This window comes from Neopsephotus bourkii, unplaced genomic scaffold (assembly GCF_033783945.1).
Source record: "Neopsephotus bourkii isolate Nb327-2 ecotype Australia unplaced genomic scaffold, CSIRO-AGI_Nbou_v1 NB_705, whole genome shotgun sequence".
Taxonomy (NCBI): Eukaryota; Metazoa; Chordata; class Aves; order Psittaciformes; family Psittacidae; genus Neopsephotus; species Neopsephotus bourkii.
In genome coordinates, this window is record NW_026901204.1 from 19,520 (window position 1) to 37,460 (window position 17,941).

Sequence of the window (17,941 nt, forward strand, 5' to 3'; positions counted from 1 at the left end):
TGGCCTTGCCTCTGCCCGGTCTCTCAGTGACCGAGGAGGGTGACAACCGCCTCGTCCTTACTTGCTCCCCCGATCAGGAATAGATGCTGGCGGCAGCTCAAGCGCCTGCCCATGCTGCCCATCCCATGCTGCCTTGTCTGACCGCAGCTCTCCCCAGGCCTCAGAACAACCCCATTAAGCCTTTTTCTGCGGAGTGTTTCAGTCCGGGTCGATGGGAGCGCTTCAGAAGGCAGCAGTTGATTGTGAGCTGCAATGTGATCTGCTGTAACCCCCTCGTGTCCCCAGCGATCCCCATGGCGGCCTCAGCGCCTGCCAAGGGCTTTCTGGAAGCAAGGAGCTCTGGAGCTTTGCCTGTTCCACGTGGGGCCACCGTCAGCAGCACACGGAGCTGCCGGGAACCCCTGACAGGCCTGGGAGGACCAAGGTGACCGGGGGCCGGTTCCTTTTGTCCCCAGTCGGCTCTGGGATTAGAATGCAGCGTTTATGTATGCAGCCTCAGGGGTCGGTGTCACTTCTGGGCAGTGCAGCACAAGTCTGAGCACGTTCCTGTCTGCATGAGCAGGGAGCCTTTCCTCCCCTGCCGCCTGCCTGGTGCTCCTCAGCACACAGCAGAGCCTCCCGCATCCCAGCAGGTCACTGCCTGCAGCTGTAGGCACCAGGGTGCAGCTTCAGGGTCAGAGAGGAGATGGTTCAGAGGTGGGAGCTGCGGCAGGACAGCCCTGGCTGTGCTGTGGGTCGCAGGCAGGCGATGGTCCCACTCGGTGTGGCTGTAGTTGCAGGGAGCACCCAGGCATGGGGATAGAAGCATAGAAGAGTTCAGGTTGGAAAGGACCTTAGGATCATCCAGTTCCAACCCCTGCTGTGGGCAGGGACACCTCACACTAAACCATGGCACCCAAGGCTCTGTCCAACCTGGCCTTGAGCACTGCCAGGGATGGAGCATTCACAACCTCCCTGGGCACCCATTCCAGTGCCTCAGCACCCTCACAGGAAAGAATTCCCTCCTTAGATCCAATCTAAACCTCCCCTGTTCCAGTTTGAACCCATTACCCCTTGTCCTACCACTACAGTCCCTAATGAAGAGTCCATCCCCAGCATCCCTATAGCCCCCTTCAGACACTGGAAGCTGCTATGAGGTCTCCATGCAGCCTTCACATTCGGCTTAATTTGCTTCCTGCCGTGCAGCTACCAAACCCACGTTGTTCTTCCCATGGATGTGAGCAGAGATGGGCTCACCCTTTCTTCTGCCTCTTCTGATTGAGAATGGTTTGTCTTTTCTGCGCTGGTTTTCCGCTGGATCCATGTGTGGAGCGGGCACTGTGTTTGAGCGCTCTTACCAGTGCTGACACATGGGATGCTCTATGAACAAACCACTAAGGATGCTGGAGCAAGCGGCACTGTCCTTTTGGTGGCAACATAAAACCAGCCTTTGGTTTTCTTAAGCTGTCAGCAATGTGGGGTCCCCGGTGGTGTGCAGGAGTGGGACCAGCAGGTCACTGCCACCGCTGGCTTCTCCTTGGGCTACACGAGTGGAGAGGGCTGCGGTGGGAAGTGCTCCACAGTGCTGGCTGTCTCTGGGTGTCCTGGGGAAAGGGGTCTGAGCTCCCATGGGCAGGGAAGGGGGCAGCTCCTCCCCATCTCCTGGCCAGGCCCTGCCATGGGCTGAAGTCCTCACCCGTGCCCATGCAGCCCGTTCCCTGCTGTGGGCAGGGCTGCAGCAGTCCCCACCTCGCTGTGCCCTGCAGGTGAACCAGGGGAACATGCCTGGCATCCAGAGCACCTTCTTGGCCATGGACACGGAGGAGGGCGTGGAGGTGGTGTGGAACGAGCTGCTCTTCACTGACAAGAAGGCCTTCAAAGCACACGAGGTGAGACATCCATAACCCCCCCCCAGCAGGGCCTGCGCCCCCCTCCCCGCTCCCACCCCTCGGAACCTGCCTGGGGCAGTGCCAGGCACCCTGCCTCTGCCTTCCCTGGGCTTCCCTCCCAGGGGCAGCTCCGTGTGTCCCTGTACCCCAAAGCCACGGGCACAGCCTCCTCCCCAGCCCAGGCTCCCTTGCTCTTGGAGGCGTCCTGCATATCCCAGGAGCTGCCACCTCCCTTGCCCCCTGTGTCTGCAGGAGAAGATCAAGACCATGTTTGAGCAGCTGGTGCTCGTGGATCACCCCAACATTGTGAAGCTTCACAAGTACTGGCTGGATGTGAAAGACTCGAAGGCTCGGGTAGGGAGGTCTGCGGGGGGGGTGTCAGCAGGAGGGGATGGGGATCCTGGCTCTGCTCCTCACCCCACTCCACATCCTCCAGGACACTGGTGCCGGGCAGGGGGCTGGGAAGCTGATGCCTCTCTTCCCTGCCAGGTCATCTTCATCACAGAATACGTGTCCTCAGGGAGCCTGAAGCAGTTCCTGAAGAAGACCAAGAAGAACCACAAGGCCATGAACGCCAGGGTGGGTTCCTGGGAGCACACACGGGGCGTCCCGGGGGAGCGGGCAGCTCTGTAGCTGCAGGCAGAGGTTCTGTGATCTCTTGTAAGGCAGGGCAAGTGTAAATGGTGCTCCTGAGTCACTCAGGCACTCTGCTGGAGTGCTGGCATCTTGGTGAGGGCTGGAGCAAGAGCAGAACCTCCCCAGGGCAGCCCAGAAGTGGATCCTGCTGCTGCAATGATGCTGATGCTCCTGGGGCTATATCATCCTTTGGGGGACCAGCATCTCCAGCACCCTCATTGAAGGACAGTGGGTGTGTGGCTGGGTTACTGCTTGGGTTGAAGGGACCGGTTTCACCAGCAAACCCACCCAGTGTGGGTCTGACAGTGGGTTCAAGCAGGTCTCAGCTCAGGAGCTGCGTGACTGTTTTGGGGGCCCTTGCAAGCCCTGCCATGAAGTTTGGGCTCAGTCACACCAGTGCAGTCAGGCACCACTGCAACTGCGTGCATGGACCTCACAACCACAGTGGGCTTTGCCTCCTGTGTCCGTGCTCCCACTGGAGCCTGGCAGTTCAGGGGAGCTCTGTGCTGGGGATGGGCTCTCAGGTTTGATGTGCTCATTGAGCAGGGGCTGGGAAGGAGACTGTTGTCCTGTGCCTCCTCTTCGGTACCAGTCTCCTCAGGGCTGGAGTGGGGCCCATCTCCCCAGGCTCTGGTAGGCAGGTGGGAACGTCCTGCTCTGGCTCCTGCACTCTCATGGGCATCCGGTCTGATGGAGGGCTCTGGTCTCTGCTCTAGGCCTGGAAGCGCTGGTGCACCCAGATCCTGTCTGCTCTCAGGTGAGCTTTGGCATTGCCATTGTCCTGCTTCCCACGGGGCTGGGCACCGGCCACGTCCTGAGGGCAGCTCTGTGCTTCTCAGCTTCCTGCACTCCTGCGAGCCCCCCATCATCCACGGGAACCTCACCAGCGACACCATCTTCATCCAGCACAACGGCCTCATAAAGATCGGCTCAGGTGGGGCATTCCCGCGGCTCCGGGTGCTGCGGAGGGGTAGAGTCAGCAGGAGGAGGCTGTGGGGCGGGAGCTGGGATGCAGGGAGACGCGTGGGAATGTGCTGGGGGGTTCTGGGAGGGCAGAGGAGGCAAGAGCTGCAGGGCTCCTTGGAGCATCACGCATGCGAGGCTTGGAGTTACCTTCTCTTCTCTTTGTGTCCTCTGCTCTGTGCCTCTCCCCTCATCTGCCTCGGGATCGGCCTGAACCCCAGTCTGGCACAGGGTGTTTGCCAATGGTGAGTGCCCCTCTGTTACCACTCCAGCACACTGGTCCCATCCCTGGGTGCATCTTCCTGCTGTGGGCTCTGCAGGCAGGGGCCGGGGCGGGGGGAGCATTTGTTCCTTGGGGAATTGTCCCGGGAGCAGAGGGGGAATTCCCTGGGGAATTGCCCTGGGGGAGTGAGTGTCCCAGCACGGTCTGCATGGGCAGGAGCAGTGGCCACTTCTGGGCTCCTCAGCGCAAGGAAGACAAGGAGCTGCTGGCTGTTGCTCAGTGCAGGGCCACAGGGATGGTCAGGGCTCTGGAGCATCTCTCTGGTGAGGAGAGGCTGTGGAGCCTGGGCCCGTTGAGCCTGGAGCAGAGCAGCCTGGGAGGGATCCATCAGTGCAGAGCAGGGGCTCCAGGGCGAGTGCAGGAGGATGGGGCCAGGGCCAGGATGAGGAGCAGTGGCCAGAAAGTGACCCCCGAGAGGCTTCAGCTCTGGGTGAGGGCCGGGGTGGGGGGGTCTGGAGCCACCCCAGAGCCCCCATGGACCCGCTCCTGTGTGCCCTGCTCTGCATGGGGGGATGGAGGAGCTCCAGAGGCCCCTTCCGGCCCTGCTGATTGGGGAATTGCGGGAGCAGAACCGGACTCCATCCCGGTGCCCCCAGCACCCCCGCAGCCCTGCGGAGCCCCCGCAGCAGGGGGGTGCTCAAGGTTTCCCCTCCCTGAGCAGCTCTCCCGGATGACCTGCGGAGCCCCATCAGGATCGAGAGGGAGGAGCTGCGCAACCTCCACTTCTTCCCACCCGAATACGGCCGTGAGTGCTCTGGGGCTGGGTGCAGGGCTGGGTGCAGGGGCTGGGTGCAGGGCTGGGGCTGGGTGCAGGGCTGGGTGCAGGGCTGGGTGCGGGGGCTGGGTGCAGGGGCTGGGTGCAGGGGCTGGGTGCAGGGGCTGGGTGCAGGGCTGGGGCTGGGTGCAGGGTCTGGGTGCGGGGTCTGGGTGCAGGGCTGGGTGCAGGGGCTGGGTGCAGGGCTGGGTGCAGGGCTGGGGCTGGGTGCAGGGGCTGGGTGCAGGGCTGGGTGCAGGGCTGGGTGCAGGGGCTGGGTGCGGGGGCTGGGTGCAGGGCTGGGTGCAGGGGCTGGGTGCAGGGGCTGGGTGCAGGGCTGGGTGCAGGGGCTGGGTGCAGGGCTTGGTACAGGGGCTGGGTGCAGGGGCTGGGTGCAGGGCTGGGTGCAGGGGCTGGGTGCGGGGGCTGGGTGCAGGGGCTGGGTGCAGGGCTTGGTACAGGGGCTGGGTGCAGGGGCTGGGTGCAGGGCTGGGTGCGGGGTCTGGGTGTGGGGTCTGGGTGTGGGGTCTGGATGCAGGCTCTGGTGAGGGCTCTGGGTGCAGGTCTGGGTCTGGGTGCGGGTTGTGGTGCAGGCTCTGGGTGCAGGTCTGGGTCTGGGTGCGGGTTGTGGTGCAGGCTCTGGGTGCAGGTCTGGGTCTGGGTGCGGTTGGGTTGGGTGGGGTTGGGTGCAGGCTGTCTGGGTGCAGGTCTGGGTCTGGGTGCGGGTTGTGGTGCAGGGTCTGGGTGCAGGTCTGGGTCTGGGTGCGGGTTGAGGTGCAGGCTCTGGGTGCAGGTCTGGGTCTGGGTGCAGGTCTGGGTCTGGGTGCGGGTTGTGGTGCAGGGTCTGGGTGCAGGTCTGGGTCTGGGTGCAGGTCTGGGTCTGGGTGCGGGTTGAGGTGCAGGCTCTGGGTGCAGGTCTGGGTCTGGGTGCGGGTTGAGGTGCAGGCTCTGGGTGCAGGTCTGGGTCTGGGTGCGGGTTGTGGTGCAGGGTCTGGGTGCAGGTCTGGGTCTGGGTGCGGGTTGTGGTGCAGGGTCTGGGTGCAGGTCTGGGTCTAGGCTCAGGTCTGGATGCAGGCTCTGGGTGCAGGTCTGGGTCTGGGTGCGGGTTGAGGTGCAGGGTCTGGGTGCAGGTCTGGGTCTGGGTGCAGGTCTGGGTCTGGGTGCGGGTTGTGGTGCAGGCTCTGGGTGCAGGTCTGGGTCTGGGTGCGGGTTGAGGTGCAGGCTCTGGGTGCAGGTCTGGGTCTGGGTGCGGGTCTGGGTGCAGGGTCTGGGTGCAGGTCTGGGTCTGGGTGCAGGTCTGGGTCTGGGTGCGGGTTGTGGTGCAGGGTCTGGGTGCAGGTCTGGGTCTGGGTGCGGGTTGTGGTGCAGGGTCTGGGTGCAGGTCTGGGTCTGGGTGCGGGTTGAGGTGCAGGCTCTGGGTGCAGGTCTGGGTCTGGGTGCGGGTTGAGGTGCAGGGTCTGGGTGCAGGTCTGGGTCTGGGTGCGGGTTGTGGTGCAGGGTCTGGGTGCAGGTCTGGGTCTGGGTGCAGGTCTGGGTCTGGGTGCGGGTTGTGGTGCAGGCTCTGGGTGCAGGTCTGGGTCTGGGTGCGGGTTGAGGTGCAGGCTCTGGGTGTCCCAAAGGTCTGGCCTGATGCGGTTCTGCCTTGGCTCTGCAGAAAAGACGGATGGGACGGCCGTGGACATCTTCTCCTTTGGGATGTGCGCACTGGAGGTACGGAGCAGGACCCGCTCTGCCTGGTTTATGGGCCAGGAGTGAGGGGGCCTGGAGCTTCCCAAGGAGTCTCAGACCTCGGTGTGAGCTGGGGGCTCCTGGCACCTGTGGAGACATCACTGCTGGGGCCAGCAGAACATGTGCTGTGGCTGTGGCCTCCCCTGGCCCGGGTGCAGCATGGGCTGAGCAATGCAGGGCTCAGCTGATGCCTCCTCCTCCTCCTCAGGATGTGACAGCCCTGGGAAGGGGCAGGGGCAGGGCCAGGCTGTGCAGCTCCACAGAACCATGGAGTGGTTTGGGTTAGAAGGGACCTAAAGCTCCTCCAGCTCCAACCCCTGCCAGGGCAGGGACCCCTTCCCCTGGAGCAGGGTGCTCTGAGCCCCTGTGTCCAACCTGGCCTTGAGCACTGCCAGGGATGGGGCAGCCACAGCTTCTCTGGGCACCCTGTGCCAGCGCCTCAGCACCCTCACAGGGAAGAGCTTCTGCCTAAGAGCTCAGCTCAGTCTCCTCTCGGGCAGGTTCAAGCCATTCCCCTTGGCCTGTCCCTACAGGCCCTTGTCCCAAGCCCCTCTCCAGGCTCCCTGCATCCCCTTTAGGCACTGGAGCTGCTCTCAGGTCTCCCCTTCAGGAGCCTTCTCTTCTCCAGGCTGCCCCAGCCCAGCTCTCTCAGCCTGGCTCCAGAGCAGAGCTGCTCCAGCCCCTGCAGCAGCCCCATGGCCTCCTCTGGGCTCACTGCAGCAGCTCCAGGTCCCTCTGGTGCTGGGATCCCCGGGGCTGCCTGCAGGACATCACCAGGGCAGGCTGTGGCTGTTGGTGCTGCCTGCATTGTCCCCACTGCGCCCTGTGCCATGGAGCAACCTGTGAGCAGGGGCACAGTGTCCGGGGTGCGCTGGGGAGCCCAGCCAGGCTGTGTCCTATGGGGGGCATCAGCTGGGGGATGTCCCTTTGGGAAGCTGTTCAGGACTGGGCCAGGGGCAGATGGGGCTGCACTTGCTCCCTCCCCAGATGGCCGTGCTGGAGATCCAGACCAACGGGGACACCCGGGTCTCGGAGGAGGCCATCGTGCGGGCCCGGCATTCCTTGGATGATCCCAACATGCGGGTGAGTGCAGAGGCTGAGCCGCAGGGACCTGCCTGTGGGTCAGGGATCCCTCCTGCACGTGAATGTCCCCTCGGCTGGTATCTGCAATGTCCAGCACTGAATGTGTGTGACTGTGAGTCAGGCTGTATGTGTGTGTGTGGTCGGGCGCTCTGTGTGTGTGGGTCAGGCTGTATGTGTGGGGTAGTCAGGCTGTGTGTGTGGTCAGGCTGTGTGTGTGAGTCAGGCTGTGTGTGTGTGAGTCAGGCTGTATGTGTGAGTCAGGCTTGTGTGTGTGTGTGTGAGTCAGGCTGTGTGTGTGTGTGGTCAGGCTGTGTGTGTGTGTGTGGTCAGGCGCTCTGTGTGTGTGTGGGTCAGGCTGTGTGTGTGTGTGGTCAGGCTGTGTGTGAGTGTGGGTCAGGCTGTGTGTGTGAGTCAGGCTGTGTGTGTGTGGTCGGCTGTGTGTGGGTGTGTGTGGTCAGGCTGTGTGTGTGGGTCAGGCTGTGTGTGTGTGTGTCAGGCTGTATGTGTGTGTGTGGGTCAGGCTCTGTGTGTGTGTGAGTCAGGCTGTATGTGTGTGTGTGGGTCAGGCTGTGTGTGTGGTCAGGCTGTGTGTGTGGTCAGGCTGTGTGTGTGTGTGAGTCAGGCTGTGTGTGTGTGGTCAGGCTGTGTGTGAGTGTGAGTCAGGCTGTGTGTGTGTGTGAGTCAGGCTGTGTGTGTGTGTGAGTCAGGCTGTGTGTGTGTGGTCAGGCTGTGTGTGTGTGTGAGTCAGGCTGTGTGTGTGTGTGGTCAGGCTGTGTGTGTGTGTGAGTCAGGCTGTGTGTGTGTGTGAGTCAGGCTGTGTGTGTGTGTGAGTCAGGCTGTGTGTGTGTGTGTCAGGCTGTGTGTGTGTGTGAGTCAGGCTGTATGTGTGTGTGTGGGGGTCAGGCTGTGTGTGTGTGGTCAGGCTGTATGTGTGTGTGTGTGTGTGGTCAGGCTGTGTGTGTGTGTGAGTCAGGCTGTGTGTGTGTGGTCAGGCTGTGTGTGTGTGTGGTCAGGCTGTGTGTGTGTGTGAGTCAGGCTGTGTGTGTGTGTGGTCAGGCTGTGTGTGTGTGTGTCAGGCTGTGTGTGTGTGTGGTCAGGCTGTGTGTGTGTGTGAGTCAGGCTGTGTGTGTGTGTGGTCAGGCTGTGTGTGTGTGTGAGTCAGGCTGTGTGTGTGTGTGGTCAGGCTGTGTGTGTGTGTCAGGCTGTGTGTGTGTGTGGTCAGGCTGTGTGTGTGAGTCAGGCTCTGTGTGTGTGAGTCAGGCTGTGTGTGTGGGTCAGGCTGTGTGTGTGTGGTCAGGCTGTGTGTGTGTGTGAGTCAGGCTGTGTGTGTGTGTGGTCAGGCTGTGTGTGTGTGGGTCAGGCTGTGTGTGTGTGGTCAGGCTGTGTGTGTGGTCAGGCTGTGTGTGTGTGTGGGTCAGGCTGTGTGTGTGTGGTCAGGCTGTGTGTGTGTGTGGGTCAGGCTGTGTGTGTGTGTGGGTCAGGCTGTGTGTGTGTGTGGTCAGGCTGTGTGTGTGTGTGGGTCAGGCTGTGTGTGTGTGGGTCAGGCTGTGTGTGTGTGTGGTCAGGCTGTGTGTGTGTGTGGTCAGGCTGTGTGTGTGGTCAGGCTGTGTGTGTGTGTGGTCAGGCTGTGTGTGTGTGTGGGTCAGGCTGTGTGTGTGTGTGGTCAGGCTGTGTGTGTGTGTGGTCAGGCTGTGTGTGTGTGTGGGTCAGGCTGTGTGTGTGTGGGTCAGGCTGTGTGTGTGTGTGTGGTCAGGCTGTGTGTGTGTGGGTCAGGCTGTGTGTGTGTGTTGGTCAGGCTGTGAGTGTGTGGGTCAGGCTGTGTGTGTGTGTGGGTCAGGCTGTGTGTGTGTGGGTCAGGCTGTGTGTGTGTGTGGGTCAGGCTGTGTGTGTGGGTCAGGCTGTGTGTGTGTGTGAGTCAGGCTGTGTGTGTGTGGTCAGGCTGTGTGTGTGTGTGTGGTCAGGCTGTGTGTGTGTGTGAGTCAGGCTGTGTGTGTGGGTCAGGCTGTGTGTGTGTGAGTCAGGCTGTGTGTGTGTGGTCAGGCTGTGTGTGTGTGTGGTCAGGCTGTGTGTGTGTGTGGGTCAGGCTGTGTGTGTGTGTGAGTCAGGCTGTGTGTGTGTGTGGTCAGGCTGTGTGTGTGTGTGTGTCAGGCTGTGTGTGTGTGTGTGGTCAGGCTGTGTGTGTGTGTGTGGTCAGGCTGTGTGTGTGTGGGTCAGGCTGTGTGTGTGTGTGGTCAGGCTGTGTGTGTGTGGTCAGGCTGTGTGTGTGTGTGGTCAGGCTGTGTGTGTGTGTGAGTCAGGCTGTGTGTGTGGGTCAGGCTGTGTGTGTGTGTAGTCAGGCTGTGTGTGTGAGTCAGGCTGTGTGTGTGTGTGTGGGGGTCAGGCTGTGTGTGTGTGGTCAGGCTGTGTGTGTGTGTGGTCAGGCTGTGTGTGTGTGTGAGTCAGGCTGTGTGTGTGTGGTCAGGCTGTGTGTGTGGTCAGGCTGTGTGTGTGTGTGGTCAGGCTGTGTGTGTGGTCAGGCTGTGTGTGTGTGTGAGTCAGGCTGTGTGTGTGTGTGAGTCAGGCTGTGTGTGTGTGTGAGTCAGGCTGTGTGTGTGTGTGAGTCAGGCTGTGTGTGTGGGTCAGGCTGTGTGTGTGTGTAGTCAGGCTGTGTGTGTGTGTGAGTCAGGCTGTGTGTGTGGGTCAGGCTGTGTGTGTGTGTAGTCAGGCTGTGTGTGTGAGTCAGGCTGTGTGTGTGTGTGGTCAGGCTGTGTGTGTGTGGTCAGGCTGTGTGTGTGTGTGGTCAGGCTGTGTGTGTGTGTGAGTCAGGCTGTGTGTGTGGGTCAGGCTGTGTGTGTGTGTAGTCAGGCTGTGTGTGTGAGTCAGGCTGTGTGTGTGTGTGGTCAGGCTGTGTGTGTGTGGTCGGTCTGTGTGTGTGTGTGGTCAGGCTGTGTGTGTGTGTGAGTCAGGCTGTGTGTGTGTGGTCAGGCTGTGTGTGTGGTCAGGCTGTGTGTGTGTGTGGTCAGGCTGTGTGTGTGGTCAGGCTGTGTGTGTGTGTGAGTCAGGCTGTGTGTGTGTGTGAGTCAGGCTGTGTGTGTGTGTGGGTCAGGCTGTGTGTGTGTGTGGTCAGGCTGTGTGTGTGTGTAGTCAGGCTGTGTGTGTGTGTGGGTCAGGCTGTGTGTGTGTGGGTCAGGCTGTGTGTGTGTGTGGTCAGGCTGTGTGTGTGTGTGAGTCAGGCTGTGTGTGTGTGTGGGTCAGGCTGTGTGTGTGTGTGAGTCAGGCTGTGTGTGTATGGTCAGGCTGTGTGTGTGTGTGGTCAGGCTGTGTGTGTGTGTGAGTCAGGCTGTGTGTGTGTGTGGGTCAGGCTGTGTGTGTGTGTGGTCAGGCTGTGTGTGTGTGTGGGTCAGGCTGTGTGTGTGTGTGAGTCAGGCTGTGTGTGTGGGTCAGGCTGTGTGTGTGTGGTCAGGCTGTGTGTGTGTGTGAGACAGGCTGTGTGTGTGTGTGGGTCAGGCTGTGTGTGTGTGGTCAGGCTGTGTGTGTGTGTGGTCAGGCTGTGTGTGTGTGTGGGTCAGGCTGTGTGTGTGTGTGAGTCAGGCTATGTGTGTGTGTGGTCAGGCTGTGTGTGTGTGTGTGGGTCAGGCTGTGTGTGTGTGTGGTCAGGCTGTGTGTGTGGTCAGGCTGTGTGTGTGTGTAGTCAGGCTGTGTGTGTGTGTGGGTCAGGCTGTGTGTGTGTGTGGTCAGGCTGTGTGTGTGTGTGGTCAGGCTGTGTGTGTGTGTGGTCAGGCTGTGTGTGTGGGTCAGGCTGTGTGTGTGTGTGGTCAGGCTGTGTGTGTGGGTCAGGCTGTGTGTGTGTGTGGTCAGGCTGTGTGTGTGGTCAGGCTGTGTGTGTGTGTGGGTCAGGCTGTGTGTGTGTGTGGTCAGGCTGTGTGTGTGGTCAGGCTGTGTGTGTGTGTGGGTCAGGCTGTGTGTGTGTGTGGTCAGGCTGTGTGTGTGGGTCAGGCTGTGTGTGTGTGTGTGTGTGTGTTGGGGGTCAGGTTGTGTAGATTCCCATGCTGTCATCCCTCTGGCCTTTCCTTGCTCTCTGTCTCTCTTGTGTAGCCGTGGCCAGCTCAGGGGCCCCAGCCTGGAGCTTGCAGGAGGGGCAGGGTTTGCTCCATTCTGCTCCCCAGGAAACCGGAGCGTGCGCTGGTGCTGGTGCTGGCGCTGGCGCTGGTGCTGGTGCTGGTGCTGGTGGTGGCGCTGGTGCTGGTGCTGGTGGTGGCGCTGGTGCTGGTGCTGGTGCTGGCGCTGGTGCTGGTGCTGGTGGTGGCGCTGGTGCTGGTGCTGGTGCTGGCGCTGGCGCTGGTGCTGGCGCTGGTGCTGGTGCTGGCGCTGGCACTGGCGCTGGCACTGGCGCTGGCGCTGGTGCTGGTGCTGGCGCTGGCACTGGCGCTGGCACTGGCGCTGGTGCTGGTGCTGGTGCTGGTGCTGGCACTGGCGCTGGCACTGGCGCTGGCGCTGGTGCTGGTGCTGGTGCTGGCACTGGTGCTGGTGCTGGTGCTGGTGCTGGTGCTGGTGCTGGTGCTGGCGCTGGTGCTGGTGCTGGTGCTGGTGTTGGTGATGGCACTGGTGCTGGTGTGGTGTGGGTGGTGGGTGGCACTGGCGCTGGTGCTGGTGCTGGTGCTGGTGCTGGCACTGGCGCTGGCACTGGCGCAGGCGCTGGTGCTGGTGCTGGTGCTGGTGCTGGCGCTGGCGCCGGCGCTGGTGCTGGCGCAGGCGCTGGTGCTGGTGCTGGTTCTGGTGCTGGTGCTGGCGCTGGCGCTGGCGCTGGTGCTGGTACTGGTGCTGGTGCTGGCGCTGGCACTGGCACTGGCGCTGGCACTGGCAGCAGTGGGGATGCCCTGATCTGCCTCAGTTTATGCCTTTCCTGTGGCCTGCAGGAGTTCATCCTCTCATGCTTGACCCTCAACCCAGACAAGCGACCCACCGCAAATAACCTGCTCTTCCACCGGGTGCTCTTTGAGGTCCATTCCCTCAAGCTGCTGGCAGCTCATTGCTTCATCAACAACCAGTGTGAGTGAGCAGGGGCCCTCCCCGCCCCACAGAGAACACCTGGGCCCCCATCTGACAGCCCCTCGCTGCCTTTGCCCTAGACCTGATGCCAGAGAACGTGGTGGAGGAGAAGATAAAGGAGCTGGACCTGAATATGGTGATGGCAGAGATCCGGAGAGAGGGTCGGCCCGGGGCGCAGTGGAGGTGAGGAGGGGGAGGTCCGAGCAGCCGTGGCGTGAGCCTGGGACTGGTGGTGCTGGTGGTGCTGGTGCGATGGCACAGGAATCCTTCCCACTGCTCTTTTCTCCTGCCTGCCCCATCACCTCCCATCCTTTTTCTCCTGCCTCCCCATCACCTCCCACCCTTTTTCTCCTGCCTCCCCATCACCTCCCACCCTTTTTCTCCTGCCTCCCCATCACCTCCCGTCCTCTCTCCCTCCCAGGTACTCAGAGGTTTCCTTCCTCGAACTCGACAAGTTCCTAGAGGATGTCAGGTGGGTTGAAGGTGCTGCTGGGCCCCCGGGCCTGTGTCTGCCCACCTCTGATCCCCAGCCCACAGCTGCCTGGGCAGGACAGAGCCAGAGGCCAGGTCTGTCCCATCGGCCCAGCACTGCTTGGCTGTGCTGGTCCCCTCTGCGCTTCCCCTGGGGCTGAGCAGACCTGGGCTGCAGTGCAGGGTGAGGGGAGCTCTGTGCCCTGCTCCCTGCCAGCTCTGCCACTCCGTGGGTGCAGATCCCTGCTCTGGGCCATGGCGTTCCACAGCTCTCACCTTTGAGAGGGCTCAGCTCTGTCCTCCCTCTGTGCCCTGCTCCCTGCCACTCTGTGGGTGCAGATCCCTGCTCTGGGCCATGGCATTCCACAGCTCTCACCTTTGAGAGGGCTCAGCTCTGTCCTCTCTGTGCCCTGCTCCCTGCCAGCTCTGCCACTCCGTGGGTGCAGATCCCTGCTCTGGGCCATGGCGTTCCACAGCTCTCACCTTTGAGAGGCCTCAGCTCTGTCCTCTCTGTGCCCTGCTCCCTGCCAGCTCTGCCACTCCATGGGTGCAGATCCCTGCTCTGGGCCATGGCGTTCCACAGCTCTCACCTTTGAGAGGGCTCAGCTCTGTCCCCTCTGTGCCCTGCTCCCTGCCAGCTCTGCCACTCCGTGGGTGCAGATCCCTGCTCTGGGCCATGGCATTCCACAGCTCACCTTTGAGAGGGCTCAGCTCTGTCCTCTCTGTGCCCTGCTCCCTGCCAGCTCTGCCACTCCGTGGGTGCAGATCCCTGCTCTGGGCCATGGCGTTCCACAGCTCACCTTTGAGAGGGCTCAGCTCTGTCCTCCCTCTGTGTCTGCACCAGGAATGGGATTTACCCCTTGATGAACTTCGCTGTTTCCAGACCCCATGCCCTCCCACGTGCCCTCTCCCAGCCCCAGGAGGACCCTCAGAAAGCCAAGACTCCCACCCCAGAGCCCTTTGATGTGGAGACCAGGAAGGTAAGGTCAGATCCCGCTGGGGCTGGATTCTCCACTGGGGTGACGTGGACAATCCCCACTCCTGAGCCTAGGGCAGGAATATCTCCCTTTAGCCACACACTGAACTCCAGTTGGGTGAGAGCTGTTCTTGTGCTGGCTGCCCAGGACTGTGACATCCCTGTGGCTGGAGCCACCGAGGTCCATTTTACCTAAGCCCTTCTGGAGCAGCCCCATTGCCTCCAGTTCCTTGCTCTGCCTTTCCTCCTCCCCAGGAGCCCCGTGGCACAGGGTGCTATGTGCTTTGGTCACTGCAAGTGGGTTTATGGGCCCCAGGGGAGCAGGGGGGAGCCTGGCAGGGAAGGACCAGCACATGTCCTGCTTTAACCAAGGCGGTGGCTGGGCCCAGGCAGCTGCTCCCTCACCCCACACTGGGACTGGGGAAGAGAACTGGGAAAGTGGGACAGTCGTGGGCTGGGATCAGGGCTGGTCAATGGGCAGAGCAGGAGCTGCTGCGCGAGCAGAGGGAAACAAGGAATTCATTCAGCGCTTCCCATTGCAGCAGTTCAGCCCCGCGAGGGCAGCCGGGCTCCATCCACCTCGTGTCACAAGCACACAAACACCAGCACCCCAAACACCCCCCTTTCTCCCAGGGTTCCATGCTGAGCATGATGCCCCATGGTCTGGGATATCCCTGAGCTCGGTTTGGGTCAGCTGTGTCCCCTCCAGCTCCTTGCGCACCCCCAGCCTGTTCACTGGGGCTTGAGAGGCAGAAGAGGCCTTGGCTCTGTGCAAGCTCTGCCCAGCAATAAGGAAAACACCTCTGTGTCCAGCAGGGTTCCAACACAGCCCCATCCTGGCTGTTGCAAAGAGAGTGATCTCTGTGCCAGTGCAGACCTGTGAGGGTGCCGAGCAGGAGTGAAGCCCTCCAGCACCACGGTGTAACCCAGCCCTGAGCAGTCCAGCGCTGCAGTGGAACCCCTCGGGGGTATGAGCACGCTGCTGGTTCACCCCCCAACACCTCCCCTTCCACAGGCAGAACAGGCCCAGTGCCCTCATCCTCCTCTCAGAAGGCAGCAGGATCATTGTGATGGCCCCCCACTGAACAGGAGCTGATTGCCAATGTGCTGCTTGTTCTGGAGGCCCAGAGTCAGATGCAGTTCTTGGTGGAATTTAGCAAGTGCTGAAGAGGGGAGGGATTATTTCCCTCAGCGTCCTGGCTGTGCCCCAGAACGCTGGGGCCGTGCCTGCTGCTGGGGCACACTGCAGCTCTCATCCTGCCTACCATGACCCCGAAGCCTTTCCTGCAGCCAGGCCAGCCCAGCCTGTGCCTGGCCAGCGGCAGGACTGGCATTTACCCTTTGCTGAGGTGTGTATGGGGCACACGGTGGTTGGCACCATCCTCAGAGCAGAGCTCAGGCACTTCTGACAGTGGCTTCTGTCTCCTGGACTGTGCTGAGGGCTGAGGAGCTCCTTGATCTGGGTGCACCTCTCTTACAAACCCATCTGATACCCGGTATTCCCCATATTTGTATTTCCCTGGAGAATTCCAGGCATTCCTCATTGATCACCCATGGAACTGCCTTTGTGTTACCACGGGTGATACGGATGAGATTTGATACTCGCATTGGATTCATGTGAAAAATACCTTGTGGGGCTAAACCTGATTCTTGTTCTTGCATGCTCCCGTGCAGTGCCTCCCTCTGGGAAGCGCATCACTGCTGGGCTCTTCATCCCCACCCGAGAATCAGCACTCACGGTACTCAGCTTGTGCTTCACTCACGCTGCTCAGGGCTTATTTTTAGCAAGAGCTGAAGGGATGAGTCAGCCACGTGAGGGAAATGGGAACGTGAAGCTGCTGCGGTGCCTTTTCCCCTCCCTGTGCTTGTTCCCCTCTGCCCCAAGGAGTGTTCTTGAGTCTATGGTCAGACCAAATGGTCCCCTTGGTTTCACCTGCTTTGAGCTGGGACTGGTGACCCCAGGAGCACTGAGGTTCGATGTTAGGAAAACCTGCTCCTCCCAAAGGGGTGCAGCTGCAATGCAGATGCTGTCTGTCCTCAGAGGCACTGGAATATGAATGCTGGAGGGATCTAAGGGATTCTTTCTCAGGGACCAGGGGCTTGGAGACGTTATGGGATCTCCTTGGAGGTTTTCAAGCCCCAGCCAGGCAGAGCTCTAAAGCACCTGGTCTGAATTCGGTTTGTCTTGTTTTGAGCAAAAGCTGGGACTAGAGATGCCCCTTCCCACCTAATGATGCCTTGATCACAGGCATCAGTAGAGAGGTGAGGAGCAGGTGGCAGTGATGCACCCGACGCCCCCAGCTTTCCCTTTGGTGGTGTCTGCAAGGTGCTGCACGCTCCAGTGTAGTTCAGAAGGTGAAGGAGCCTATGCAGAGAGGCTGGTGTCACCCGGTGTAGGGACGGGGCACCCACCTTGGGCACAGGCTCTTCCTGGACACTGGATGGCCTGGAGATGGCCAGAAGACAGCGCGATTCCTGGCTGGGAGCTAATGCCCAGGCCTGTTTGTCACAGGGAGGAGCTGCAGCAGGGGGGCACTGGGCCAGAGGAAGGAAGAGTGGAACTCCTGGAGGATTCTACATGAAACCCTGTTAAACGCTGCAAAACAGGGCTGTTGATTCCTGGCTTTTGGGGCTCACCAGTTCCATGCTCTCGCTGGCTTTCCTTTGCCAGACAACACAGCTTCTGGTGTGAGCCATTTGCGTGGGAACTTGAAGCTGCTCCAGCTTGAAGCTGGCCTTGTTCCTTCTGAGGAGCTAGAAGCTGGTATAAATAAGATGCAACGTGGGGCTTCCTAGAGAAAACCCCAGTTCATTTTAACAATATTCAGTATTTTGGGTTTGCTTTTTTCGTCTGATTGGAAGGTCGGGCATCTCCATAGGGCCATGAGCAAGGGCAGTGTCAAACCCTAACCAAGAGTGGGCAGAGCTCGGGGGGGAAGCAGAAGAATTCCTCCTGAGGTCTCCCCGGAGCTCACACAGGCTCTCACCACCTCCATCAGCCGATCGTGGACTGACCTCAACCCTCGGCTGCCCCCTGCATGGAGAGCAGCAGCAGGAGGTCAGGCTGCAGGCTGGAACCGAAGGGTTACAGGAGGAATGTGCAAATCGTGCTGGGAGAGCAGAAGTGAAGCAGGCGGGGGCAGGTTGAGGGGCCGTGGCCAAGCTGATGCTGATTTGGGCCTCTCCTAGGTGGTGCAGATGCAATGTAACATGGAGCTGAATGAAGACAAGACCCAGTGGCATGTAAGTATTCATTTCTTACTCCACCTGAGGCCCTGGGGCAAGAGCTGCTGCCTCTGCACCCACCTCTGGCATCTGAGAGGGGAAGGTTTGCTCTCGGTCAGTTCGCTGCTGCCTCTGCACCCACCTCTGGCATCTGAGAGGGGAAGGTTTGCTCTCGGCCCGTTCGCTGCAGCACCCGCACCTCGTTCCTGTCCCTTTATGATAAAAGCAGCCTGAAGAAGGCTGCAGCCACCGGCTCCCTCTGGCTGCAGGACGGGGAGTGTGTGCCTGGCCGCTTTTAACTCTGCTGCTCTCTGGTTCTGCCCTGGCAGAGGGGCTCCAGCTGAAGAGAGCGCGTTCCTCTGAGACACGCACCCAACCTTCCCAGAGCCACGCCAGGGTGTCGGCAGTTCCAGCACCGCCTGCCCCGAGCTGCTGAGGAATCAGCCGCTTTCTGTGGTGTTAGTAAAGAGCTTTCTCTTCTTCCTGCAGCTCACTCTCCTGCTCATCCTGGAGGACAGGCTGCACCGGCAGCTGAGCTACGACCTGCTGCCCAGTAGGTTTGCTTGCACGTGTGGATGCAGAAGCATTGCCTGGTGGCCGTGGGCAAGCTGTGGCAGGCACAGTGTGTTTGCAGCCAGCTTGTCTTTCCCTGTGCTGGGAGAGCAGACTAAAGCCTTGTGTCTGCCCAGTACCGGTTCTTGTCCACTCACACGCTGAGCTTACAGCCGCTGGACCATGTAATAACCTGCACTCTAGAGTGAAGGAGTGATTGGGAGCCCAAGAGGGGAGGGAGCCTGCGCTTTACCCTGGGATGTGGGGTGCGATTACTGGGGCAGCTCTGGTGAATCCTCCCCTCATTCCTAATGCTGGTGCTGGCCACACCACACCTCCTCTGGGGAAAGGTGCTTCTCCTCAGAGTAGGTCCA

General features: G+C 61.0%; 1 protein-coding gene across 7 annotated transcripts in view; it reads left to right on the forward strand.

The window, feature by feature from the left end:
• Positions 1-17,941, forward strand: part of NRBP2 (nuclear receptor binding protein 2) — a 32,593-nt gene that overhangs the window by 10,682 nt on the left and 3,970 nt on the right. For 6 of the 7 annotated variants that reach the window (XM_061353848.1, XM_061353849.1, XM_061353851.1 and 3 more), the window contains exons 2-16: positions 1,746-1,868; positions 2,121-2,222; positions 2,358-2,447; positions 3,221-3,261; positions 3,344-3,438; positions 3,689-3,712; positions 4,412-4,495; positions 6,159-6,214; positions 7,220-7,315; positions 12,211-12,343; positions 12,424-12,526; positions 12,765-12,815; positions 13,659-13,794; positions 16,980-17,033; positions 17,505-17,568. In XM_061353848.1, the coding sequence (XP_061209832.1) occupies positions 1,746-1,868; positions 2,121-2,222; positions 2,358-2,447; positions 3,221-3,261; positions 3,344-3,438; positions 3,689-3,712; positions 4,412-4,495; positions 6,159-6,214; positions 7,220-7,315; positions 12,211-12,343; positions 12,424-12,526; positions 12,765-12,815; positions 13,659-13,794; positions 16,980-17,033; positions 17,505-17,568 (1,252 nt within the window). The remainder of the gene's footprint in view (positions 1-1,745; positions 1,869-2,120; positions 2,223-2,357; positions 2,448-3,220; positions 3,262-3,343; positions 3,439-3,688; positions 3,713-4,411; positions 4,496-6,158; positions 6,215-7,219; positions 7,316-12,210; positions 12,344-12,423; positions 12,527-12,764; positions 12,816-13,658; positions 13,795-16,979; positions 17,034-17,504; positions 17,569-17,941) is intronic. The other variant, XM_061353854.1, reaches the window with a different exon arrangement.